This window comes from Lonchura striata, chromosome 7 (assembly GCF_046129695.1).
Source record: "Lonchura striata isolate bLonStr1 chromosome 7, bLonStr1.mat, whole genome shotgun sequence".
NCBI classification, from domain to species: domain Eukaryota; kingdom Metazoa; phylum Chordata; class Aves; order Passeriformes; family Estrildidae; genus Lonchura; species Lonchura striata.
In genome coordinates this window covers 11,962,503-11,989,776 of record NC_134609.1, presented here as the reverse complement: position 1 = coordinate 11,989,776, position 27,274 = coordinate 11,962,503, and the positions used below count along the sequence as shown (strand labels likewise).

General features: G+C 41.8%; 3 protein-coding genes across 6 annotated transcripts in view; 2 read left to right on the top strand and 1 right to left on the bottom strand.

The window, feature by feature from the left end:
• Positions 1 to 3,680, top strand: part of VCL (vinculin) — a 57,138-nt gene extending 53,458 nt beyond the window's left edge. For all 3 annotated transcript variants that reach the window (XM_021549051.2, XM_021549068.2, XM_021549042.2), the window contains 2 exons: positions 310 to 414; positions 1,095 to 3,680. In XM_021549051.2, coding sequence (XP_021404726.1) covers positions 310 to 414; positions 1,095 to 1,241 — 252 coding nt within the window. In that variant the 3' untranslated portion in view covers positions 1,242 to 3,680. The remainder of the gene's footprint in view (positions 1 to 309; positions 415 to 1,094) is intronic.
• A 1,912-nt stretch (positions 3,681 to 5,592) lies between these two features.
• Positions 5,593 to 25,221, bottom strand: AP3M1 (adaptor related protein complex 3 subunit mu 1). 2 transcript variants are annotated; one of them, XM_077784580.1, is made up of 9 exons: positions 25,197 to 25,221; positions 16,323 to 16,598; positions 15,143 to 15,314; positions 12,766 to 12,903; positions 10,773 to 10,858; positions 10,277 to 10,410; positions 9,384 to 9,591; positions 7,907 to 8,051; positions 5,593 to 6,612 (listed from the first exon to the last, which is right to left on the bottom strand). In XM_077784580.1, exons 2-9 carry the CDS (start codon positions 16,593 to 16,595, stop codon positions 6,512 to 6,514), a joined length of 1,257 nt encoding a protein of 418 aa, XP_077640706.1. In that variant the 5' UTR covers positions 16,596 to 16,598; positions 25,197 to 25,221; the 3' UTR covers positions 5,593 to 6,511. The 2 variants fall into 2 exon arrangements, with proteins under 2 accessions (XP_077640706.1, XP_021404753.1); XM_021549078.3 differs by lacking the exon at positions 25,197 to 25,221 and adding an exon at positions 24,939 to 25,031.
• A 109-nt stretch (positions 25,222 to 25,330) lies between these two features.
• Positions 25,331 to 27,274, top strand: part of ADK (adenosine kinase) — a 265,886-nt gene continuing 263,942 nt past the window's right edge. Inside the window, exon 1 of the mRNA XM_021549097.2 lies at positions 25,331 to 25,461. Coding sequence (XP_021404772.1) covers positions 25,406 to 25,461 — 56 coding nt within the window. The 5' untranslated portion in view covers positions 25,331 to 25,405. The remainder of the gene's footprint in view (positions 25,462 to 27,274) is intronic.

Sequence of the window (27,274 nt, the reverse complement as noted above, 5' to 3'; positions counted from 1 at the left end):
TCTAAGTTGTTTTAGTCTTGGGCAAATATATATATGTATATATATAATGCTATTTCTAACTAAGCAGACATTTGAGAAGTATTAGGAAGAACAGAAAAATATAATCTCCAAATATTCCCAAAGCAAGTAAAATAAGATTCAAATATCCTACCAATATTTATCAAGTAGTCTTGAAGGTTGTAGGATCACCTCTATGCTCATTCATTTTCTAATAGTAAAATAAAATAAAAAATTTTATATGAAGAAAATGGATGCATAATGTATTGGTTCAATTTACAATATGAAGTGGTTTTTATCCTTGTTACTTAGGTCTGTGAGCGAATCCCAACCATCAGTACACAGCTGAAAATTCTCTCCACTGTCAAAGCTACTATGCTGGGCAGAACTAATATCAGTGATGAAGAGTCAGAACAGGTAAGGGGTGTAAAGACTGATGGTAGCATGGAATTGTTGATCACTTTTATGGGGACAAATAGACAACCTGTTGTAGCAGATGTGTTCTGGGAACTTTATGTTGAAGCTCACCTCAGCTGTTTAGAGAAGATAACTGTAGTACAGCACCTTGCTTTCTGTCTCAAACACTACGGTGTAACAGAGGATCAAGCTAAAAAGCTACTGGGGTTCCAATTTTGTGACGAACAATTTGTTCATCCCCTGCTTTGCCCAGTAAAAAGCCCGAGGGAGGGACTCACCACTGCAGACTGGACCTGGGAGGGGCAGGGGCGCCCTCGGGTGGATTCCAGGGGAAACGTTTTTTTCCAACATTATCTCGAGTCCCCTGCAGCTCAGTTACCTTCTAAATGCATCTTTTCAGGAGAAATCTTGCAGCTTTGCCTTCTGAGAGAGGTTATTCTACTTAGTGACATTAAGGTTGTATTCAGATTTTGCACAAATACAAGGTGAGGAATGGGGGAGTTTTGTTTTCAGTCAGGATAATGCTGGTTCCCAGAGACAGTTACTTCAATTATATTTTCACAGTTTCAGGCAACAGACTTAATATATTTGTACTGGCAGTTTTTGTACACAAAGAGTTTGGATGCTACTGTCCTAATCATGGTATTTATTGATACACTGGAAATTCTTTTTCTTGACAGGCAACTGAGATGTTGGTTCATAATGCCCAGAATCTCATGCAGTCTGTGAAGGAAACTGTGAGAGAAGCTGAAGCAGCATCCATTAAGATAAGAACAGATGCTGGATTCACTCTTCGCTGGGTCAGAAAGACCCCGTGGTATCAGTAAATACTTGCCACATTAGTATTGTTTTCTGTAACATAAAATGCCTTTTTTTTGGAAACAGAAGAGATATATTAACAGCAGAAGGTGCTGTATACATGAGCTTAAGATTAGCTTATGCTAATGCCCCATTCTAAGGGTATGAATTATAAGATAATGCATTTCAAATGTCTTTGGAACACATTTGATATCCAACACCTCTAATTTGCTGGCAACAGTAGACAGTTCTTATATTTAAAATTTTTTTTTTTTTTTTTTGCTTTTCAAGATTCTGTTGGTGAATTCTGTACTTCCAGAAGCACATTTCATTTATGCACTGCATATTCCAGTAGTTTCCATGTGATGATATAAAACATGGACCTCACTTGAAGCTTGTCTTGCGAGTTTAGGACACTTGGTTACTTGGCAGTTTTTAGGGACAATCATTGACACAGAAACTTTCAACTTCTCAACAAGATTTTATCTGGCTGTTCTAAAACCATGCAGAAATGATGGAAGGTGTGGGGTATTTGATTGAAAAAGGGAAGGTGGGGCAGCAGAACAGTTGTAAACTGAGGATTAAAACTCCATGTCTGAAATGCTTTTTGCTTTTTATTCTTGCCTGGCAACAGTACTTTAACAGAAACTGGAGCTGTCTCTGTTCCCCTCCTGTCACCCTGTAGGTAGGCATTCCAGAACTCTTGTACTGTACTGAATGGTTTTGCAGATTTAGTGGCACACTGTTGACAGGTTGAGCCTTAAATCAATGGCTGGAGACCTTAAATCATGGAACTCCTTCCTTGCTCAATTCAGCAATGTACTGAGCTGAAAAATCCTGGTTCTGTTAACTTAGCTACATGTCCAGGACCAGAAAATGCCACATGCTGGCTCTTTCTTTTTGAAAACTAAATGAGCACATAGAATTATTGCTACTTCCCCTCTTCCCTCCATCTAATGTTATTCCAGCTGCTCAAGGTGAAAATTGAAAGATAAATATATTCAGTTTAAAAATACCTTTAGCCTCACTACTCTTCTTTGCAACAATGCATAAGCTTGAAACCCGAGCTCTGCAGGGACATGAAACCCTCTTTAGGTAAGCTGGTGCCTACCAGCAAATGGTGGTTCCTAATGCTGCACATACCTCATTATTTTTACTGCTTGGAGTTTGGAGTCTCAAAACCTGTTTTTTTAAGTGAATTGAACAAAGTGTTACTGTATCTTAAAAAAAAAATCCCAAACAAAATGACAACAATAAAACCCCCCAACTCCCTCCCCTTATTAAAATAGACTTACAATGTTTTATCCTTCCATAATTGAATATGGCTTCATATATATATATATATATACACATCTATTCATACCTGTTCATTTAATTGCCCTATGGAAAGGACAACTTGAGTTTCTACATTTGCAAGAAATACTTGCAGACTTTTGCCCAAATCAGCACTGACCTCATAATATCCTCTTAATTTGCTGAGAACTATTGCACAATCAAACCACCTTGAATAGAAGTGTCCTTGGGGGAAGAACTTCTTAGTCTTAACAGCTCAAAGGAAGAGACACAGCACACTCAGCTGTCCTCTACCTGCCTGCAACAGTTACTCTGTGCTTAGACTTTCTCCCCTCCACCCCCTTCATTGCACTGTTATCTAAAAAGGGAAGTTAAACTGTTGATAATACAATTGTCTCAAACTGACCTCAGCAAGAGAAGGCGTGTGTTCTTCTTGAATTTGTTCCTTGTGTCTGGGTATCATTTAATATTTGGTACTTAGGATCTTTCCTTAGTACTCTCTTCTTGCAGTTACCTGCAACAGGAAGAGGAAGGAAGGGGTGCCAGAGCCTTAACCTGGATGCATTTGGTTGGTTTATATCAGATCTTTAGCATAATTTTAATGTAGTAATTTCTATTTAATAGTACATAACACTGAATATGTAGGGATTATTTTAAAGGGATTTTCTAAATAGTCTTCCTGTATTGCTTTTCAATGCTCCTCACATCCCCTCATCCTGCTCCTGCCATCCAGGCTTCTATGTGATATTTTTTTTTTAATTATTATTATTTTAGCATCACTGTTTAGTTGCTTGAATGATATTAATGCAATATTACTAATGCCTTTAATACATAATTGTTTATGCCAAAGATCACTTTTTGTTTATTGAGGAATGTTTGCAGGAGAATTATGAATCATGGTTGCCTTTGATATTCTTCCAGAATGTTTGCTCTAAGTTCTCGAACTGTTTATAGAAGCCGAGATACTTGACCACCTTATGCAATTACTGCATTTTTGAACACTATTGGTCTTCAGTCCTGAAGTGCAGCAAAAATTTGAACAAGACCATGAATGTCACTTAGAAATGTTTTACCACTATAAAACTTTGTTTATAAACCAAAATGTATTGTATAGTCTAATGTTTTCAGCCTTTCTTTGGTTCTGTTAAAACAATAAAAATGCATTTGTACAAAAATCAGCTTCCAAGTGTTAATGATAACAGCAGTGGATGATGCTGTAACAAGAGCAGCAAAAAGCAAAAGCCAAAAGAAGAGTTGTTTCTACATGTTCTGAACAGAAAGAAACTGTAGTTTCTCAAATAGGAGATTAAACAAAGGTTTTTTGTCTTTTGGACTTATCAAACTAGTAATTAAAGAATTTACTGGAAGCTGTGTTCAGTGGAAGAGAACCAGATGTATTGTTAAAACTTAAAATGGGGTTGGCCTGGTCCTGTCAGTAGGGAAGAACTACTACTCTGACCAGCATCTTGTTAATGTGACTTTCACTACTTCAAGTGAATGCAAGGGTGATCAGTATGAAACCCCTGTTACATTTCCTTCACTCTGTCACTGTTAGAAAGTCTTACAAACACTTTTTCTTAAAAATTTCTACCAGCACATAATGTTCTGACTTGTTGGAACCAATGTTTACTGATACTGTAGGACCAAGCATAGCCCCATAGTCCTAGAGGGCACCTGGTACTATTTTACCCATTTAGTAATAATGGGTAAAATTCAGAGTTTTGTACTGTTCACATTTCTCTCCATATCTGAAAGATGAGACCCTGACAGGCAACCACCTTGGTCAACACTCCCAGAGCTGGACATGAGGAGAAAGGGAGATCAAAACTTGGCAGTGTAATTCCTTGCCAATGCTACAGTCCGATTCCCCAAACTCTGCTCTTCAGAGAAGTGCTGGTACATTACTTTTTTTTAAACAGAACAGGGACACAGGCCCCCTTCTGCAGTTGAGCTTCCTGTGTTTGGAGGTACAGAAGGAACCAGCACATACACAAGAAAAGGTAGTGGCCTCATACACCTGCAGCCATTTCCTCGACAAAACACATCTCCATGCCTAGACTGGTTTCCTAAAGGTGAGTGCAGTTCTTGCTGACAGTGAGTTGTGGTGATGAGCTGGGCTTTCCCCCGACCACAGCTGTTGTGGGAGCCTCCCTGTTGTGCCCGAGGTCCTGGAGCAGGCAGGGCTTGTTCAGGCACCGTGGGAGGCAGCACTGGGTTGGGACTGGAGCTCTGACACTCCTTTATGTCCTAGCTCAGGAAGGGTGTCAGCTCTGAAAGGCCCTGGGGCAGCACTTCCAGGTTGCTAATGCAGAGAGCAGCTCCAGCTACTCAGACATCAGCTTGGGATGTTACCTGTTACCTCTGAACACAAGATTTCTTCTCCAAGTACAGTAACTGAAGGATGCTATTTGCTGCAACACAGAGTGCTGGTTCTTCATGGTGCTGTTTTATCTACTGTAATTTTAGAAATTCAAAATGGTTGTTTATGGCCAAGTTTACCCTAATGATAATACCGAAGTTACAAACAGAGACTGTATATCCATTTCTTTCCTCACTGACAGGGTTCAGATGGATTTCCTCTCCTCGTTCCAGATTGGATCATTTTTGTCCCAGTATTTGAAATTTTGACTAAGTAACTTTGGTTCCTACTCTTCATCTGAAGTAAAGCTAGTACCTACTCACTGATTTGTAAGCTGAGCAGTTTAGACAAACAAAGGGTCTCCAGTATCCCATCCTTAATACTGACCAAATGCATGTTTTGGAACCTGATAGCTACTCTGGAGTATGTATTGTTTTAGAGAGATGGACAAGAAGTTCAGTCAGCTTTGCTCTGAGTGTTGAGCCTTTGAAATATCATAAATAAACAGCTGTCCTCCATTTAAAAATAAGACATATGAAAGAAATATGAAAGGGACCTTACCTACTGTGCTATTAACAGGCTTTTAAAACTCTTAAGCAGCTGCACAGTGACCAAGTTCAGTAAAGATACAGCAAACAGTCATTGTTTAATAGTGTATCAGATGCCTCCTGCTTAAGAGCCCCATGAATCGTTTACAAGAGCATGAACGTTCCATAAGGTGAGACATATTTGCAGTGGAGTTCCCTTTATTTCAGAACATTAAAGCACACAACCATTAAATACACTTGACACTTCTACTGTGCTATCTAAAAAGCTACGCTCAAAAGTACACACTGCACAGACCTGATGGCATCCACTTCAAACAAGTGGAACATCTAAATCAAAGCAAAGGCTTCACATAAAAAATAGATCTTACTCTCTGCAACTGTATTCTTAAAAAAAATGATGGGGATGATGTAATTGAATGGAAAGAAAGTGGATTACTGAAGCAACAATCACCTCCAAGATTTAATGCAGGATGTTATTTTTATCAGCTCATCTGCAGATGGCAGAAATGAAAGCTGATTAAGGCAAATGCTTCTTAAGAAAGGCGATTTCTTGTAAACAACACAGAAATTATTTTTTACTTCATCAGAAGCTTTTTCAGGAGTGACACTTGCAATGTCCCAGGCCCTGGGGGGGACCCCTGCCCCTCTCACTGCTGCTCTCTGTTTCTGAAGGGATTACGTGTTGCTTTGTGGAATGCCAGCTTGCAGCTGGCTGTGGGTGGAGCTGAGCTTTCTTTGCAGGTGGCTGCAGCAGGAAAACATGCCACCGGAAGTCTTTTCCAGTGGCCTGTCTGGCCTTCAGAATGTGCTTGACCTCAGGGCTTTGGTATCTGACTGGCAGTGTATCTGTGGGTTGCCCATATCAAACTATTCACCAGCACAACAATTCAGTAAAAAAAGAGTGAAAGTGTAATAGAAAAAAAGTACCTTATTTTAAAGCCATATTAAGAAAAACAAAGCTATGCTTTCATTTTAAGAGCTGCTGTGCACAAATGATTTGATCCCGAACTAATCAGTGTCTATTAATTAATTGGCACCTAACCAACATAAGTCACTAAGCAGTCAAGATTTTTAAGGGGAATTTCCTCTTAGCATCTTCTCAAGTCCTGACTTGGAATTTTCCTGCTTTTGTAATGTATTTGACACCTTTAAAAGGCTTGTATTTTTCCCCATACATGTCTAGGCGATTCACTTTCAGTCCTGAAAAAAGACAGAGACAAGTACAAAGTTAAAAGCAGGAATCACAGCAGTCTGATTAGAAATCTGGCCATCTTGAAAGGACTTTTAAGATAGGTTAGGAAGCTGTTTCCCTTTCTTTCACAAGTTCATCTGGTTCAGAGTGGCAGGTGAGAACATTGTTGTCACCTAATCTTAGCTGTCTTGGCAGGGCAACACCTTATTCCTCTTCTATTCCATAAGCCAACATCCTCCTTCCAAGAGATCAACTACAGAGCAGCTGAATCTATCTTCCACAGCTCCTGTACACTGCACTCCTTTCTGATCATGGAGATGAAGCAAAGGACAAGTTTTAGCATTCTTTTCACTACCAGTTGTAATTGCAAGAACGAGCAATCCCTCTGCTATTTCCTGAGGAATGCCAGTAGCTATTAATTACCTACAGCTTCAGGTTGTTCCGTGCTTTCTCACAGCTCCGTTATCTTTGGTGTCCAGCCACTGGACCAGCTCTATCTTGCTAGATTTAAACTAGTTTAGGAGGAAGCTGCAAGACTCTGTTCTTACACAGGAACTGTTATTTACTCCAAATAGTCTAGGAGCCAAAACCACCATGGCCTGGTACCTATCCAGAAAGGTACCACATGTACTACCACCAACACTCATCAACTGCCTTCAGTCATCCCCCTCCTCTACCTCTCTGAATGCGAGTTCTTGCATTGTTAGGACCTTAATCCTGAAAAGTTTACTTAGAGAAGCACTTTACACAAGGATAACTTACATGGTTTAAGTGTTTGCAGACTGAGGCTTTGTCTGCTTTGTATTTACTTTTGCACTTAGCCTATAGACTTCACTCTGCTTTTATTTGCAGATTGTTTCAAAGATGAAAAACTAACGAACTCCAGAAGGAATGAGTAAGAAGGGCATTCTTCAAAATGAATGCATTTTTATGACCACTAGAAAGAGCTTTAGTGGTACAAGGCTAAAGCATGTCAGGAGCAGCACACTAAATCATCATCCATCAGTCTTCACTAAAAGGATACATTTTTGCATGTTTAATGCACCAGTTAACAAAGAAAAATCCATTCTTCTGTATACTTCTCACAGTCTTTCATAAGTAAATAATTGGGAATTCAGAATTCTTAGCAAAGAAATCCTCCAGCAAGGGTAAGTGTCAGGTTTGGGTAAATCAGACTTTGTAATTTTGGACCAAGCTGACTTCAGATCTGCACCTCCAAATAAATGATTAACAATTTCCCACTTCATTTCCTACACCAACTTGTTCTGCCAGCACCAATTTCATGTAATATCCCCCACTCACCTGAAATTGCAAGCTGTTGTATCTTAAACTGGATGTTTAAACTTGGGTTCTCCTCTGGCTTGGGGGCTCCAGACTGCAGGTTCACTATGCCCTTCAGGTTTGGTAGCTTTTGAGGGGTGATTTTGCCCACATCCCATGTTAGCACCTTGTCAGGAAGGAGAGAATAGTAGTAGTAGCATTCTAGGAAACAACCTATGAGGTCAAGTTTATGTCCAGCTTTTAGTTTGCAGGCTGGGTACAAACAGAAGCCTGTGAGCCCTGAGCATGACCTCACTGGCTGGGAGAGAGCTCCTGCAGGTATGGGATCTTTTTCTCACCCTGTCAGTGTGGCTCTGAGAACATCTTGTTCCCTTTGCTGAGCATAACTGACCCTGATGTCTGTTTGGGTCAGCTGGATCTATGAAGCCAAGAGAGAAGCTTAAGAAACTTAGACGTAGAAACTTAAACAAGAATGAGGAGGGCAAGGCACTGGACCGAAGGAGATTGTCCAAACCAATACTAACTTTCTCAAGGCTCACTTGTTTGCCATTGATTCTTACACTCATTGGAGAAATGTGGAACCAAGCAGGCCCTTTACTCACCCACAAGAGGTGGTTTGTTTGTTCTTACCATAAAGTCATAAATGCAGAAAGACCTCAATTCCCTATGCTTTTAAAAATTTTTGCAGTTTCAATCCACCTAGTTATCCCAGCTCTTGATAAAAACACAGTAAAATTTATTTCTACAGAGAGAAAAGCACACCTTAAGTTTTTTGTTGGTGCTTTTCTTTTAAAAAGATCTGTTGTTTTTGAAAGAAAATGCTACTTGGAGAGCTTTCCCTAACAATTGTAATGAATTGCTGACTGAGATATTCCAAGGGCAGCAGAAAACTCAGAGCAGGGTATTAGTGCCAGCAGAATGTTTTGGCTCAAACTGCTTTTCAGCAAAATGGCTCCTGGCTACTAAAAGGCTTCAGGAGCTTTATGAAATTTAGGTCTCAACCCCCAGCTCAGAGGCAAGGAATCAGGAGCCCAAGACATGCTTTTTCAGACATTTCATTTTCCTGTGTGTCTTTAGGCAGGTCTTTTGGAAGACATTTTTTTCCTCATCTCCTGCTCGCAGTTTTTCTGTCTACCCATTTTCAAGGCTAGTGCATTTCCTTCAGAAAAATATGTTTTCATAACATATATGAAAATATATCATGGCTGAAACTATTGGCAAAATACTGCTACATCCACTAAGGAAAGATATTAATGGGTGAAAGAGCAGGGTGAAAAGAGAGGGAAGGGAAGGAAAAAGATACTGTTGAAGTCAGAAATCAGAGCTGCTGTGTATTTAAGTTTGAAAAAGCAAATTTTAAAGGTAAATTTTTAATTCATAAACATATGCTGAACAGAGCTCTCTGCCAAGCGTGGAACACTGTTCCAGTATTCTGCAATATGGGTGACTTTAGTAATGCCATCTTCAATATTTAAATAAATAAAAGTTCAAGACTTACTTTAGTAACTGGGTCAAATGTATAGCTGCCTTGTGTAGCAGTGAGGTTCATGTTAAGTACAGCCTTTGGCATGTGAACTGTCATGACTACTCCTTCTACTGTTTTCCCCATATTCTGTTTTGGTCCAATGGTAACATCAAATCTTCCTGAAGAAGTATTTTCCTTAAAACTGATCATGTGCTTCACATATACAGGAATTGCCACCAAGCTGAAAAGAGAAGACAGTAGCTGAATGCATCCTGGCTACTTCTCTGCTTGAGAAATTGAAGCACTTTCTTATAAATGGTTCTTCTGTTTCTGGTAGGTGTTCAAGTTAGAACTGGTTGGTTTCAGAAGTGGTAAGGGAAGTGATACTCTGCTCTTCATCATCATTACTGAAATGATTTTATCATCAGAGAATCACAGGAAAAAATATTTTCTTTCTTTTCATCCAAATGCCTGGTCTTATTCTCTCTTAATCTGTTTTATTTATTTATTTTAAGTAATCTCACTGAGCCAAATCTCAGAAGAGCCACTAGTCAGATCAAGCTTTAATTTGCAAATTTCTGTAATTTGGACTTTTTTGCTTTACTCTCTTCATGAAACTCAGAATCCTCCATGTACACAGAGACTTACTCATAAAGCATTTAGCACCAACAACACTTACTAGGACTGAGTGGCCCTATATGGCTGTCATGTGTGATTTACTCCACTGAAAAATTATTACTGAGTATCTGCAGGTCACTGAAAGGTTTTCTTCTTTTAGTAGGGACAGAGCAACAGCTGAGACAAAACCTGAGCACACACAGTTCACAACAATGCAAACTCCCCCCTGAGCAAGGAGGAATGTGCTGTTAGGTGGAAAGCAGCAGGTGGTGCAGCTGGAAGAGCAGTGTGTCTGAATGCAAACATACTTCTGGGAGCTGACACGGTAGGAGATGAGTCTGAAATTGCCATCGGGAGGAATAAAGGACAGGACTCGCTCGGACTCCCAGCGCTTGAACCGAATACATGGATGGAAGCTGACGTCATCCAGCAGCCGTGGGTTCTGCAAGGAGTGGCACAATGCTAAGTGAAACCTCATCAAGTACCAGCAGACTGAGCTAGCTACTGAAATCTTCCCAATTCCTATTTCTTAGACTCTGAGTATCATTATCAGAGACATGTTATGAGCTGGATGGGTTTCTGATCTGACCTGGTACAGCAGCTCCTGTGAGGCTATTTTTATGTATGCACAAAAGCCATTCCAACTACAGAACTATGCAGCTTCTACAATATAATGCAAAATGTGTTACTTTACATATGTGTAACACATGAAATAGTGATAGTGATCTTAAAGTTGTTTAACTCTGATCACTAAGAAAAATAAATCCTGAGCAATTAAGATTCCCGAATATAGGCTGAATTTACCATGAAAGACAGAGAAAGATCTGGCATTCCTGAGAGCTTAATACACGAATCAATAACACCTTGGATTTCTGCAAAGACAGTGGAACCTGCAGAGAAAAACAAGACACTTGACTAACATTATTATGAAAGGCCTAACAGATGTGGTGAAGTACAGCTAGAGGACACAGATGACACTTGCACAACACTCAACAACATGCCAAGCTTAGCTAGGAAAGGTCATTCCAGTTACCTGTGTCCTGGGGAGCTTGCTAAAATACATGAGCCAGAGCAAACAGCCTGTCCCAAACTGGTTCATGATACTTGTGCCAGCTGTTACACAGGACTTGTACTGGATGTGCTTGAACTGGTTGTCAGCAATAAGCAAATAAGAATTTCATAACATACCGGCTCTGAATCTTTTCTTTTATTCCTGTCCCTGATCTCCAGAAAACTATCAAGTTGTAGTGGTGCAGGGAATTTGAAGCACATAGAAACAGTCAATGTCAAAATGCAGTAAGTTGGTGCTAACTTTGGCTTTCACAAGTAAATGTTGTTTAACAATGAAATTAAATGTTCATCTTGATGTTAAATAAATCTATAGCAAAAAAAAAAAAAAAAAACCAACCAAAAAAACCCCAAAGCAAGAGTACTAAGCATTTTACCTAGGAAATGCTCATTTCCTGAAGTATCTTCCAAGTAAAAAAAGGCATAAGCAGGACCCTGGACTAATTAATTAACTTCACATGCAAAGGCAATTTTAGAAGATAGGTAGAAACTGGCTTATCTAGGCAAGGGAAAAGAGAGATGGTGGCTTTATACTTTGTTTGAAAAGAAGTGATCCTGTTTCAGGTTAAAGCAGTCGACCATATCCCTGTGAAACAAGATAACCTCCCTATTCTAGGGGAGCAACCTTATCTACCTTAGTCTTGGTGAAAGCTATAAAGAGGGGTTCTTGCATTGCTAATCCCCAGGGGCTAGTGCAGCAGATCCTCAGTAGGAAGGATCTAATTTAGCCTGAAATACATGCAGAAATTCACCATGCTCTTGACTGTACCTTCTCAGACTATGCACTCACACTACTCCAGGGAATCCTAAGGAGCTAGGACAGTAACACAGTCATCAGCATGTTCTATAAGGGCTCTATAAGGATCACATTGTTTTAGCTTCAAGATGGGGAGAATAAGAGCTGCACAATGGCTATTTATGATTATCTGCTTCAATGATGGCCAAAGCATTTGCAGAAGTGGTGTACAGAATCAACACTGACACTGCTACAACAGCAGCACTGAATGAATAATCAGAGGTTTTCTCCCTGCCCCATACTAGCTCAGAAGAGTGTCCTGCAGTCTTCATCCTTGCCAACTGCTGGCCCCAATACTGAACAAAACAGCAGTTCCTGCCCACAGCTTTGCAGTTTTCTTTTTGCGTAATTTTTTTTCTTGGCATACAAGTTATCAGGTTCCTCCTCAAAGTTAAATATCAGAATAAAGACTTCTGTATTAGAAAATGATATGTTTCATTCACAGAAAAGAAAGGAGTATTATTATGCTTCTTAATATCTGGCTCCTTAAATATAAGGAAAACAATACTGTCCAACTATTTTGCACCATGTTTAGCTTGCTATCAGAAGAAAGCTTTTGTCTTGCTCACTTGAGGGCCTTCAAGGACTACAATACATTGTTGGCAGGAACAATGGGACATAATTTTCTCATCACATTTCAACTACTTTTTTTTCCTCATTTATATCTGTTAAAAGATAATCAATATACAAACAGAAAACATACTTTTTTTGGATGTTCTCGAAGCAGCCCAGAGCATGTTGCTGTTTTAAGATGAACTGAAGAAATATACTTAAGCTCATAATTTTAAATTGAATATTTCTACCTAAGATATAAATGCAAGTATATAAAACATATGCAAAAACAAAGAAGGTTGGACTGAATTCTCTCTAAAACATCATTAGTTACATGTAAACACACTAAAGAAACTAATATTAGTTTGCAAGCTGTCTTACCTGATTTGTCTATAATTGCATCAATTTCTTCAATGACATCAAAATAGGCTTCATTGTTTGTGTATTTTACTCCCGCTCTGCGCCAAGGAATGTTGGATAACTGTCCAGTGGGAAGCGTGTCTCCCACATTACTACTGCCTTAAAAATGAAAAGGAACTTAAAATCAGTAATTCATTACAAAAGGAATGTTTCGACTACCAAAATTAAAAATCAAGGCAAGGCTTGCCCCTGGTACTGTAGGCTAGAGCCTGGACCCCTCATGTTATTTGTAAGGTGACATGAAGGCACTAGAGCCATGTGTCCAGACTTAACAGCTTTTCAGACTACATCTTACGCAGCAAAATACAACACTCAGGTCAGCAGCAAGTTTGAGTGGGAGTAGTTGTGGGGCTAGATCTTATGGAGGATTTAATCACTAATTCAACACAAGACAGCTCCCTGTGAGGGCCTTAATCCTGCTTCCCCCTTCTCCCAAGAGTTTTAGCTGGATGACTTCAGGGCTGATTAACAGGTAAGAGTCATTAGCAAGAAAGATGTGTAAGAAGCCTTAGGGAGGGCTCCTACAATCTTTGCTTCGAGCTGCTGTTAGGCTGAGGGTCTCACCCTTGGTACCCGTCTGAACTACCCTGTATCAACATGACAGCCATGTCTATACCTGACCATGTGTCAAATCGATCCAGACCCTGGCCCAGACTGGACTTTCTGGCTTGACCTGTCCCATTCTGATGGACATCACTGGCAACCACTGAGCTGTAGATGACCTGTTGATCATCTGATCCAGTCAGTCCCTGACCTGTTGCCTCAACTTCTGGGCTCCCGACCGATGATACCACTGTCCCTGCCTGCCTTGCTCTCACCCTTGGCTCCTGGTTCTCAATACCATCAAGCATGAGTAGAAGGCTTCCTGAGCTGCTTAGTTATAAATTAAATTGATGAGACTTTAAAAAGAGGAAAAAAAAATATTACCACTTCTGAGGCTTAGGTGACTTGATGCCAGAATCCCAGCACAGAGTAAACAGCTCCCTCAGCTAGAAGTAGGTCTTGAGATAGGGCCACAGCTCATGCTGACTTGTGGCCTTTAGCACAATGAACATGGTAGTGTGTCCTGCCATGTGAAACAGCTTCAGTGAGAAGCTGGTGGCCAGCAGGTATTTCTACAAAACTTGCTTGGGCAGGCCCTAGTATGGCAGGCAGAAAACAGAAGTTTTCATTCCTTTGAGCTTGTAGAAGTAGTTACTCAAAAAAAACCCCTTCCTATAGTCCACCCCTGCCTGTATGTGCTGTAACTCAGTGGGGAGGAGTTCTTCACTCCCACTGCATCTCTGAAGAGGAGCAGTTGCTGTGTCTGTCCCTCAGCAGCCTTGCAGGGTGCAGCAGTGCTGCCAGGCCAGGTAGATGGGAGACCTCTCAGGCTGCTGTTTCCCCCTGCTCAGCACTAAGCTGTTGACAGTGACAAGATGCAGGCTGCCTTGGTCAGGCACTTTAGGCTCCTAGTGAATTTTAATAAGGTTTTAGATAAAACACTTATTTTCATAAGTGTAAATACTAGCATTCCAATCCACATGTAAAAAACCTAATTAAGCTCCAAATAACAGAAATTAAAACTGATGAGATTTATACTCTAAGACTAAACCATATCTACCACCTGAAAGACCAGCTCCTCTGACTATCATGCGTGTGGCCCTGCAGCCCAACTACTCCCCTTCTCTAACACAATGTACAAGTGACCATCTTGCATCTCTGCCCCCATGTGACACTCATGGCTCACCTCCCTTGCACCCGCTTGCCAGACAAGCAGATTCCACCAGCTCAGCTGACAGACATTTGGCTTCATCACTGCAAGACAGACCCATTTACAACAGCCTGAAATCAGTTGCGAAATCAAATCCACATGAGTCCATGTGCTGCTTGGTGCTGGGGGCAGGGTGGGAGATGAGGCCAGGCTACTTGCTTCCCTTCATGCTATCTGTTCCCACCCGTCAAGGATTTATTAGATATCTATTATACACCTTCCTATATGGATTTCTTACAAAATGCTTAACCTTCTCCAGTGCCCCTCAGTTATTCAAGGCTTGGGGTGAGCTCTGTACCAATCCCAGAGCACCTGTCTCCAGTATGTCCTGACTGTGTTAGGAGCTGCTGTTCCTGAGGGACTTCAGCAGCTGTGGCTGAACCAGGCAGTGCCTCCAAGGACAGCAAAGGGGCCAGGTGTAAACTGCAAATAAGGAGGGACTTGTTTTTATTCAACTTCTATTGATGAGAAGTGGCAGGACACTGCCCTCACCTTACAGATTCACACCAATTTATTATTTTTTAGCTACGAGACATGATTTTTTTTTTAAACAGCCATCATTGCTGAAGTTACATATTTTCATACCTGTGATGGAGTTGACAACAGAGCGCAAAATTGTGGGAGGCTTAATCAGCTCCTTCAGTATGTTAGATTCTGTTGCCAATGGAAAGCCATTGTCTAGCATTTCTTCTAGAAGTTCATACACAATTACTACATTGTCCTTAATTGCCGTCTCAGAACATTCGCCAAAGTAATCCTAAACGAATTCAGAGATTACAAAAGAGAGGATTTTTATTCCTGTTAGAATGCTTCGCAAAAGGAAGTTTGTTTGGTTTTTTCTTACAGAAATCCTCCAATATATGAAGGTATTTTAGTGCCTAAACGGACTAGTTCTATAGTCTGATGGCATCATATTGTTAATGTTATATTTATCACCTAACTGAAAATAAATACAAGCATGAACAGTGAAATAATATAATGTGATGTGATAATATTTATGTTACAAAGGTCCTTCTAGTTGTGAACATTAACATATCTTTGAGACTCTTCTAAAATAAAGATACTATCTTTTGGCAACGCTCAATCTTCACAGCATTTCCTTTATATAAAGTGTGAAATTGGTCGAGAAGTGACTTCTTTGCAGCCCTTTCCTCACTACACAGTGCATGCTGCCTGACTACATGCTCCTTCTTCCCATCTACATAACATGTAATAGTACAAAAAATTACAGAAACTCAGCATTTACAGAGTTGGATTTGGGATCTGGTGCTTGTGAGTGCACAAAATAAACCTCTTTTTTCCCTTGTACTCTATAAACCTGTGCTTGACTTAAAAATTGCAGACAGAAAAGTCACTCACAGAAGGGTTCATTACCTTGCTCTAAAAGAAGTTTATACAAAAAATCCCTTGAAGTAATTTTAGAATCACAGAATCATGGAATGTTAAGGGGTGGTCCCAACCCCCCTGCCATGGGCATGGACACCTCCCACTAGATCAGGTTGCTCAAAGTCCCATCTAACCTGGCCCTGACCACTGCCACACTTGGGACATCCACAACCTCTCTGGGCAACCTGTTCCATTTGCTATTTTACTACTCTCACAGAACAGATTTTTTTCCAAATATCTAGCTTAAATTTCCCCTCTTTCCGTTTGTACTCATTTCTCCTTGTCCTGTCACTCTAGTTCCTGACAAAGAGTCCCTCTTTGGCTTTCCCATAGGCCTCCTTCAGACACTGATTTTAAAAACCATTGAATGGTGACGGACCTGGAAAGTATCTGCTACTCGGTGCAGAAATTCAATTACAAAGAGTGGTGGCACTTCTGTCTGTATGACAGACACAAAGAAGATTTTATCCCGATAGATGCTGATGAGGTAGTGATGTGGAGTTGAGATGACAGGAGGCACATTCTCAACATCAATTGCTTTCTCCTGAGCTTCAAAGAAATAATCGCAGACAGATTGGCTCACAACACTCTTCCAGTGCTTCTCCAAGAAGATATCACCAGAACAGTTTATAAGAAACAGGCTGTGGATCATTTTCTGTTGGAAACACATTAAAAGAAGTTAAAATAAACAAAAGGATATGTGGATTGGCATTTCATATCCCAGATTCCCTTTCTTATGATGGTTATTCTTTATTAACATGCACTGTGAATTTAGGAAAAATATATACTGTGTTGCTTTTATTTGCATTCCATTTTCTGTATTTACAAGAACATTTTATCAAAAAATATTTGCCATTGGATTAAATTGCTAATGTATATCATAATGCAAGCATGAAGAAAGCACCCTAGTTTTCCACTTTCATCCCTATCTGGTATTTGCAATTTATTTCTTAAAGAAAAGCTGACTCCCGTGAGCTGGCACTCGCTCAAACGTATTTGCTGACATGAAAGAGTTAGTTGTACAGAAAGTTTCCTATGGCAGTTGGCCTGTCAGTTGCCCACTTAACTTAGAATTGCTCTGTCTTAAAGATACAGCTCTTTAGCTTGTCAGCTTTCAGCTATTGAACTAGAAAAGTGCTTTTTACTTGCTGGCAGATTTGTCTTAGGATCTATTCCAAGCTGCATTTGGGTAAAGGGTTGGAATTCATTAAAAGTACACAAAACTAGCCATTTAAATCTGATTTAATGGATAAAATTGTCTCAAATGTGCTTAGCACGCATGAAATATATTTATATAAAATGTTTTTCACTTCCAAACTCACTTGCGTAAAAGGGGAGTATGAACTGCAGGTAAGGAATGTAACTTATTCTTATCTCTTTAAACATTTACAAATAACATGTCTCAGCCACTGATCCTTCATTTTATTCATGGGGCAAGTAGCTTATGTGCCTGCTAGAAAAATAATTCCAAGTCTATTTCTCAACTTTCAATGTGATAGTAAGTGAACTAAGTAGCTGATAAAATGAATACTCTATTATCTCTGCATCTACAGAGGAGACAAATGCTAGCAAGCTGCAGTTTATCTCTTCAGCCTTTACGTGAGACAGATACAACTTTGGCTGACCTGCAGCATAATGATCCTCCTAAAAAATAAGTTAGAACTTGGGCTTAGAAAACAAACACAACTGTAACCCCAACAGCAGCTTCTGAAGGTGAAGTTAACTTGGTACTAATGTTAAGCATAAATTAATCTGTAGTTGAAGAAGCTATCCCTGGCACTGGCTGTTCTTCCCTTTTGCCTCTCAGGTATTGATTTGAATAGGTCTGTGGCTCTGCAATTATCTACATTAGGAAAATAGTCCAGCCAGAAATTGACCCAGCAAAAGGAGCTGCTGGTTAGACCAGCTTCTAATGCAAGTTATTTCACTGACAGAGTGCTAGAGCTGGCACAGGGCATATGGTGGAAATGGGAAGACGATAGCAATGGAGAGCCAGAATTGAAAGTTACTCTTTGGAGGAATTCAAACATGACTGGAAAGAGATCAGACAATTACTGGGTGTCCATATCTTGAAACAGGAAGATCACCATGAACTCTGCATGTCCAAGAGAAGCCAAACACACCAACCAAAAACCCATAGTAGTTTTCATTAATTTTTAACATGTTTGCCCAGGATACTGTCCTAAAACACAGATAAAATGTGCTCCTTCTCTGTTAACTCTAACATAAAAATAGTATGGAAGCATCTACATGCACATGGCCCAGTCCCACAGAGATTTTAAGACTATAAGCACTGTATGAGTAAATCTTGTTCCAAAATACTGGAATAAGCAGCCAGACCCACCCAGAGTGAACTTGTGTTTCTGTGTCTGAATCTGAACTACTCAGAGTACTATCTCATCTACCAATGCAAGTCTTGTACCAAGACTTGTAACAATGAAAAATGGTCTGGCCCTTCAGATTTTCACAAAACAAAAGTATGCCTTCCAAAGCTCACCAACTACAGTGAAAAAGGATAGCTCAAGAAGGTTGTCAGCATGGTATTTCCCTCCACCTAAGTCAGCAGATGTGGGAAGAAAGCCAAGATCCAACTTTTCAAATTCTAAACTCCAGCTGCTCCTTCCCAAGCATGACAGCAACGTGCTCATCTTCACTGGGGCCATGCCAGGTCTCAGAGACCTCCTGCCAAGAGCATGCAGTCTTTGGTAGCTGACAAAAAAAGACCAATAGTGAAAAGGGGGACAAAAATATTCTTCTAAGCCAATAGGGAATGTAAAGGGAAGTTCTTTTAGAAACTGTGATTGCAAATTTGCTTAAAAGGGGGAAAGGAAACAAAGCTAAAAAGTGTTATTGCATGTTTCTACTATCTCTCTCCTGAACCAAATGAATCTCTGATTTAGTTTGTTAAAAAAACCCAGAAAATTTTAATACTGTGAGCACAGCATTTTTATAAATGAGCACAGTTGCTTTAATCCAGTTCCAGTAAACATGTTGTGAATTTAGCCAGCATTGAACATTAAAGCCAGCATTGAACATTAAAGCCTTCCAAAAATCTCCTGGATAGTCACACAAGGGTGGCAAGTATAATCAACCACTGAATGTCAGTATTGTTCGACACCACGGCTGCCCACACATACAGAGGTGCTCAGCTGTAAAGCTTAGAATAGATCTCTGTACATTTTAAAATGGATACAATAGCATATCTGTTAACAAATATCAGACCCATTTCCTATTAAATGCACACAAAGCTGCATCTGAGAATCCAGGACAAGCAGCACTGGTAGGACTCCACTTCCAGAGAGCTGATCCACAGCCTGCTCTGGAGGAGCTATGTTGTTCAGCAGGCAGCTTCTAACGATACACTAACAAAGAGTATCAGACACGTGTGACAGTATTTGTAGTGCTTCTGTTAACATTCATCCAGATTCTATTCATCTACACATCAGAAATTGTCTGCATTTGTCACAATATAGTTTTAGGAAGTGCAGCTGTGCAGCAGAGACCACACAATCACAGCAAGCTCCTGGTGCACCAAATGACTGTAATAGCAGGGCCCCTTCTTTTGCCCTAAGTTCCACTTAGGATATTAGACCATGACTTGATACGCCATCAAGGGAGGGCGTGGGCAGCCAGAAGGGGAAGGAGCACTTGGCCACTGCCCTTCTTTACTCATCTGCCCCAAGCTGCCTAGGTACCAGCTGGGTTCACAGGAGTGTTTGTGTGGCCTGGTGGTGAACCAGAGCAGCAAACTGATCCAGGGGACCATGCTTGGCAGATGACAGCTTTGTAGTACCCATGGAATATGAGCAGTAAAATGCCACCTGACTGCCTACCCTATCTTCTAAGTAGGAAGACAGGAATTACAGAATGTCCCACTATGTATATTCTGCTTCTAGCATAAGACTTCCCTTCAAATCCTCTCACATACTCCTCTCTTCCTTCACAAGTTTTAGCAGTATGCTAACTTGCTGCTAATATGAGGTGCTCTGGAAAACTGAAGCTCTCTCCTTGCAGCCTAAGTGCAGAGCTGGCAGCCCCAGAGGTACAAGGCCTGCCCTGTCAGTCAAGGGGCAGCTCAGTTGGTTCACTTCCCAGTGCGTACTATAATAAAGATGCTCCAACAGCAGTGGAGACATCAGTCTATTATACACAAGACTAAGTAATTTGATTTATCCCATACACTGTAAAGCAATTGGCACCAGCTGATTAAAGACAGATTTCATGTTGAATATCTTAGAAAAGGTAACACTACAAAAATATCAATACAAGATATATAAACTATCATTTAACAAAGATTACATACATTGCTCCAAATACTGAAGATTTCCCTGTTACTCTATTTTTGAGTGCCAGATTTCATTTTGGACATGTAGAGATCCCTGAACTAATTTCTCAGTACCTGAATTTTTTGTCTCATCAGAACATGACTTGAAAAGCAAAAAAGATTGACAAATGCTGAACATAAGGAATCAATCCAGTAACATTAGAATTTGTCACACCAGTAGGTCAAAGAATATTAGGAGTTACAGCAATTTGAGGGCAAAGGTCTTGAAACAAAGTTCCTAAGTTTTAAAAAACACTAGCAAAAGTACATTACTAGAATTCAGGAATCATGAGATTCTTCTCCATGTAGTAGTGTACAAAGACACCATTTTGAGATGTCAGCATAAAACCACTCTGTGTAAGGTACTGAAGATGTTTCTAGGACAGTTCTATAGGACATGCCTTCCATCTCTCTGTTTTTAGGCCTAAGAGCAGACTGAAGGTGTACATGGATCATTATTTGCATCTAGGCCAAAGCAAACTGTTCAAGCCCATTTTCAGTAGACTGACAGACTTTCATGTTACTGCCTGACTGCAAGGCACCTTACAGGCTCTGCACCAACAAGCAGCCCTGCAGTTTTGCAGCTTCTTCTCACAAACTTCCCATCCTTCGTCTGATGTGCAAAACTCCACGTGATTCATCTTGGTCATTTCCATCCTACCAGAATCTGAAGTCCACAGAGAAGAAAAAACATATTTTAACTAAGATGTCTCCAGTGAGCTATTTCCACATCTCTAACTTTTCTTTTGACTAAATCTGGATTTGCAATGTTACTGATTTTCAAATTCCTGGCACGGAAACATCTGGACTAAAGCACAACAGGCTCACAAGACAAAAACGGAACTCACTGGCAAGAGAAAGAGGCTGTGAGCATGAGAAAAAAGACTGATTGCACTTGCTTGTCCTTAGCTACAATTAAGTACTCTAAAGTGTAATTAATGCAGAAATACTGTCAACAGCTGCTTTTTCATAACACTGAGCTGAGTTACATACAAAGCTCTGAAGCCACAAAGTGAGGAATTTATCACTGACCTCTGCAATGCCCTTTAGAGCTAGTACTAATTACTGAAAACAGCTCCAAATAGGACCATCACTAGGAAAGTATTCCACAGCTTCAATGTTCCCTGAACTTGGCATAGCTGCTCTGAAGGGTGGAAGAATTAGTGGGGGTAGACTGTCTGAGTCTCTGTTATGTATTTGTGGAAATGAACTTCTAGAGACAAATGAATGGAAAGTAATCAAATGCTTAAAGTAATCTGGAGAAATAAACTAAAATAGGCAGCTCTATTTCTGTTGAAGCTAGTACTTTTGTCACGATCAGCTAGTCAGCACTTTAGCTTTTTCCTACAAATTCAATGTGCCACAAATGTGTTCCTGACCTCCCCAACCCTATTCACTGGCTTTCAACCCAGCAAACCTAATAAAGAGAAGTCCCATTAAGCACCCGAACAACACTTTCAAGACAGTCAACATGGCAGTTCTGAAATATTGTATAATTGGCAGGACCAATCTGACACATCATTAGTAGCTGTGATTTAAGATGATAAATATGGAAGTCTCAGGTTTACTAAAGCTCTGTTTACTAAATCTTCTGTAATTTTCACAAGGGCTTTTATGCTCTTATTATTGTTTGTGTGTCTTAAATGATGCTGCTCAAGTGTAATGAATATTTTTACATATAAGATGCTCACAGCTTAGGTATCTACACATCAAAGTAAAAACATTTTGGCAATCTTTTTTAAGAACCGCTTGTTGTCCTCCTCTGTTAGTCAAATAAAATTTCATGTCTACTCAGCACCATGAAGTGCTTGTGTCTGTACAACTACTCAGACATATTTTATCAGCAAGATCATCCCTATTAAAGACTAAATGCTTTGCTTCCCAGATGTTCAGCATATATTTATTTATTTTTGCTATAATTTAAAACACTGTTAGTAACTTTCTGAAATTGTTTTTAAAAGGAAGTAGTCCTTTGAGAATAGTCAAAAGTTGACTCAAATCAGTGTTTGGTAGACATAACAAAATATGCAGTTTCCTCTGTGCTTTCACCAGTAGCAATTACAGCCTGCATGAGAATTTGTGCAGCATTTAATCTACTGTCTGATGAGCTTTCCAATAACACACTTGCATGGCACCTCTGTTCAATTTAGTTCCAGTATAAATCTTCTAACTGCTGGCAAGAGAGTTCCATCTCTTATCAACAGAACAATATTAGATTCTGAATAATCGAACAATATTAGATCCTGAATAGCTGCAGTTCCCTTTGGGACCTGTAAGAATAGAAAGCTTTGCTGGAAAAGCTAGAGTTTCTTAGAAAAAAAACCCACACCAAAACAATTACAAATTCCTTGCTAAAACTACATTTTTACATGGAAATGGAACATTTTGAACACTACTTAGATCTGAATCAGTAGGTTTAGGACTACTAACGGACGATTTAAGAAATTCACTCTCTGAAAGCAGTAGAATAGACAGATAGGGCCAAATGGACAGAGATAAAGTGAGTCTCATGTCACATATTTACTGTCCATAATATTTTCGGGAATATAATTAGGCTCATATTCCAGCCAAACCATTAAGAACTCTGAATGGACAAGGCAGAAGGATTCAGTCATAGGATATCAAAGCCCCAACTCAGCAACTCTTTGTGAAGATGTTTTCCACCATGCTCACCCAGTTCACTCCTCCAGTAAGTCTGACAGGCCAGAACAACAGTGCTCCTAGCTTTATACTACTGTGTTTCACAGGCTCTCTTTCAAGAGGCACTCAAGGTTCCAGAAAGGACAAGCACAGTGCCAGAGAGCCATGCACTACTGGAACACTCCATCAGAGCCAGCAAGCATCACTGGAACTCTGCTGTGCATGACAGCCCTTCCCAATGTGTGTGCACTCTGCCCCAGCCAGTCCAAACACAAGGCAGAAAGAAGGCACATAAACACTTCCTTCTCCTCCAAGAGGACAGAGCAAAGCAGCCCCCCTAATTATTTTATCTTGTATGAATGAATCTCATGAATACTCTAAGAAGTTCCTGTTAAAAGGCTGCCTTTCATACATTATGTTAAATAAGCATAAAAAAGATTCAACTTATCTTCGTTGTATTAATTTTTTGAAGTTATATGTGAAGCTGTAAGTTGGAGATAAAATAAATGGATATAAAAGGAAGGAACTTAACACTTAAAAAAAATAATTTGTTTAATTTATTGCCATTATTACAGCCATAAAATACAGTCACCACTCATCTCCTACTGTTCAGACTTCTCTACCTCCAGGACTTCAATTTCTCTTTTCTGAATCCTCATGACAAGGTTTTTATTAAAGATTCCTCATGTAAGGAGATCTTTATATGAGAGAATAATTGGGATTTAGCTGATCTTGCACAACAGAAAATTTAATTTCTGAATAAAACCAGCAAAATCAAACATGAGAGGGCATAGGCTATTCATCAAGTTTGATTTGCCATTTGCAAGGAATTTTCAGATATGTGCATACAGGCAGCAAGGAATCTATTTGTCCTCTTTCCCCCAAAAAAAACCCCAAGTTTGCTTGTTTTGAGTTAGCATGCAATATGACAGATGTTTTACAGAGCAATATCATTCAGATATTTCATCTTCTCTTTTTTTTCTCTTCAATAAATAAATGAGAAGCTATGTATGATTCAAACCCGCCGGGAACTGCCACAGCAAAATCATTCTCATGGTTGTCACAGTCAGTTCTTTTGTAAAACATTGTTTCCATCATTTTACCTCATGCATGAGTAACTGAAGTTGGTTTTGCTTTTCTTGTAAAGTACCTTTTCCTCTCCCATACTGCAGTCTGCCTGCTATGAACAAAAATTTTCATCATTCAAGTATGATTTTTTGTCTGGTTGGTTATAGAAGAGCTACACTGAATAGTGATGCTATTCCTCCAGTTTGATTAACACTTAATGGGTACGAACGATCCATCATACTGAAAAGACGGTAAGTGCATTACTAATTCACAGCAGATTTGAACTGAAACAAAAGAAAAGAACCGACAACCTCTACTCAGTTGCCGCTGGGTACTGAACAGGGCGGGAGCGATGTGCAGCGCATAGTGATGGATGATAACGCGTTTATTCCCAGCGCATATTAGGCAGATCCGCACTCACAGGGCCCCTCGCTAATTAAGCGGTTACAGCTGGAGTAGAAACACCACGGCTGCAGCAGGGCTGCTGAAGATCGACCCAGGTGAGCCGGCGCCGCTCCCCGGCCCGCCCTGCCCCTCCCGGCCCGGCGTGGCTGCGGCTGCCGCACCGCCCCGCTGCAGGCCCCGCGCTGCCCGGTCCCCCTCACGGCCCTGCGCCTCACGGCGGAGCGTGAGCGCTGCACCCCGCCGCTACCGCCTCTGCACGCTCCGCCGGGCGGTTCCGCACCTCCGCCGCAGCCCAGAACAACGGCGTGGGGGATGGTACTCGAACACGGCGACGATTTTGTATTTAAATGGGCACCGAACAAAACGGGAAGTCTCGGATTTGCAGGGCAGCCTCCCGGTACCGCCGCTGGCGGGGATGTCGCCCCTGCCCGGCGTCGGCCGACCAGCGCGACCGGGATCGGGCACGGGCGGCTCCCGCCCGGCAGGGATCCCGTCCCCCCGGGCACGGACAGAACCGCCCCACTCCCTCACGGCCCGGGCCCCCCGCGCCCCACGTACCTCCCCCGGCCCGGCACGGCCCGTCCCGCTCCCGGGACAGCGGCCAAGATGGCGGCGAGGCCCGGCGGCGGCGCGGGGCCGCCCCCCGGCGGAGGCGCGGCCGGCCGGGGCGCTGCCTGCGCCGAGCGCCCGAGCACGGCCCCCTCGCTCCCCGGGCCCGCCGGCCCCGCTGCCACGGCCGCCCCTCGCCGCCGGTCAGCACCGCTCGGCCCCTTCGGCCGGCAGGAGACGGGAGCGGCCCCCGGGCGCTAAACCCACCCGGGCCGGCGCCGCGGCAGCGCGCGGCTGGGCAGGGACGGCGGGCGGTCCGGCTCCGCTCCCCGCCCCGTCAGGCGCCCGGCGCGGCCGTACGTTCGTCCCGGCGCCCCCGCCCCCCGGTGGCGGTGCCGGCGCGGTCGGCGGGGCGGGCCGGGGCCGGCGGGCGGGCCGAGGGGAGCGGAGCGCGCCGCACGCCGCCCAGCGCGAAGATGGCAGCGGGGGAGCCGCAAGCCAAGAAGCTGAAGCTGGAGCAGAAGCAGCTGAGGTAACGGGCGCCGGGACGGGCTCTGCTTCGCCAGCAATCCCTGCGGGTGCCGGAGGTCGCTGGTGCTACTCCCGGCGGAGGGCGAGACACGTGCCGCCTCCGCGGAGCGGTCGCACTCCGCGGCAGGGTCCCGCCGCGCCGGGCTGCGCGCGGGGGCGCGGGCGGCCCCTCCGCGGCACCGGGCGCACGTGCAGGCGGCGGCGGGGCCGTCCCGCCGCGCTGCCCCGGCGGCTGCGGTGCCGCTGCCCGGGCCCGGCGGGTGCCCGGGGGCGCCGCCGCACTGGGCTCCCCGCAGCCGAGGCAGGGGCGGGTGGGCGGCGCGGGGGTCGCGCTGTGCCCTGGGGTCGGGTCGGTCGGTGCGAATGGGCTGCTGAGAGTCTGGATGGGTTGCGGTAAAACGGAACGCTGCTCGCAACGATGGCCCCGTACTAGAGCACAGCTGGGATTGTCACTGCGTCTGCCTCCCCTTTGAATATAAAATACCCCGATTAATACTCTCGCGAGGGTGTCTCTGTCCCTGTTAGATAGGAAACTGAAAATCCGAGTTAACAGTTACATTTTCTTCAAGACATACCGTATAATTTAAAATATCTTCATATTGAAATAATCTGTGCGATTTGCTATACTTCCTCATTTCTGTGATCACAGTACAATAGCACTGGCTGAATCCCATTTGAATGATGGCCTGCACAGACATAAGTAATTTATTTTTAAATGTCATAGCAGAAAAATGTAAGGTTTCTCAATGGAGGATGCACAGTCAAAATGAGAACTTTGAGTACTGAGAGCTGTAGAGCAGTTTTGGTGGTTTTTTTTTTTTTTTTTGGTACAGTTTCAAGTTTGTTTTCTCAGGATTATTCAGATATTAATATAATTGGAAGATAGCTGACTTCCTTCCAAGTGTTCAGTGTGTGAAGAGAATTAATGACATAAGCCTTGAAAGGTCCAAAATTATCTTGGCGATAACTGATAACCAATAACTCACTCAAATATAGCATAAAGGGGATGTACTTTAGTCCTGAGATGAGAACAATTTTTTTGGTACTGATGTCCTTATTAAAAGAGCTAATCCTATTAAATTTGTCAAAGTCAGGGTACTTGCTTCTTTGGCAGCTAAGTGACTTTTCAAGTTTAGTAATGGTTGACAAGCTCAGTTGCAGATAATAGAAGAGGAAAGATGTAACTGAGCTCTGAAAGCAAATAAATGGCATGCAGCAAGGTAAGGTTATAGTAAAAAAGCAACAGTTATCTCCATGTCTCCTTAAAGCAAGATGAGGGAAGAAACTGGAAGCTGCAATGTTTGTTTATAAAGTTTATTAGAGGAAAAAGCATTTTAAGATGAAATATGAGAAAAATTTCAAATCTGAGAATATTATTGGTGTACCGAGTTAAAAATTTAAAGGTTGTTTGCAGTGGAATGAAAGGCAATGGTGACATACCATGTCTGGTAATGACTGACTAAACTGCAAATACTACTTCTGTAAGGTATGATAGATAAAACAGGAAGAATGTTGTTAGAACTTGCATATGTTAATTCTGTTGCAAGTTATTTCAAGCCAAAGTATAAATAGGCTCCAGTTCTGTTTCATAAGAGGAGAAATGCCATAATTAACTGGTGATCAAATAAAGCTAATGTGTGCTGTTTGCCACAGGTTGAACTCATGAAGCAGTTGGTGGTTGGACTAGATTTAGCAGACTTCAGCACTCATATGAATGTAGTGGCAAGAACATGTTTGGCTGAGTGCTGTTGTGGGACGTAAAAGCAACTAGAGAAGGTACCAGACTGGTCGAGGTTCCATGACTTGGCTGTATT

Coding starts and splice junctions, on each gene's coding strand:
- AP3M1 (XM_077784580.1), bottom strand. CDS start 16,595: ATGATCCACAGCCTGTTTCTTATAAACTGTTCTGGTGATATCTTCTTG. Junction 10,411..10,772: donor ATCTTTCTCTGTCTTTCATG/GTAAATTCAGCC, acceptor CACTCCTTGCAG/AACCCACGGCTGCTGGATGA. Junction 6,613..7,906: donor ACAACAGCTTGCAATTTCAG/GTGAGTGGGGGA, acceptor GTCTTTTTTCAG/GACTGAAAGTGAATCGCCTA.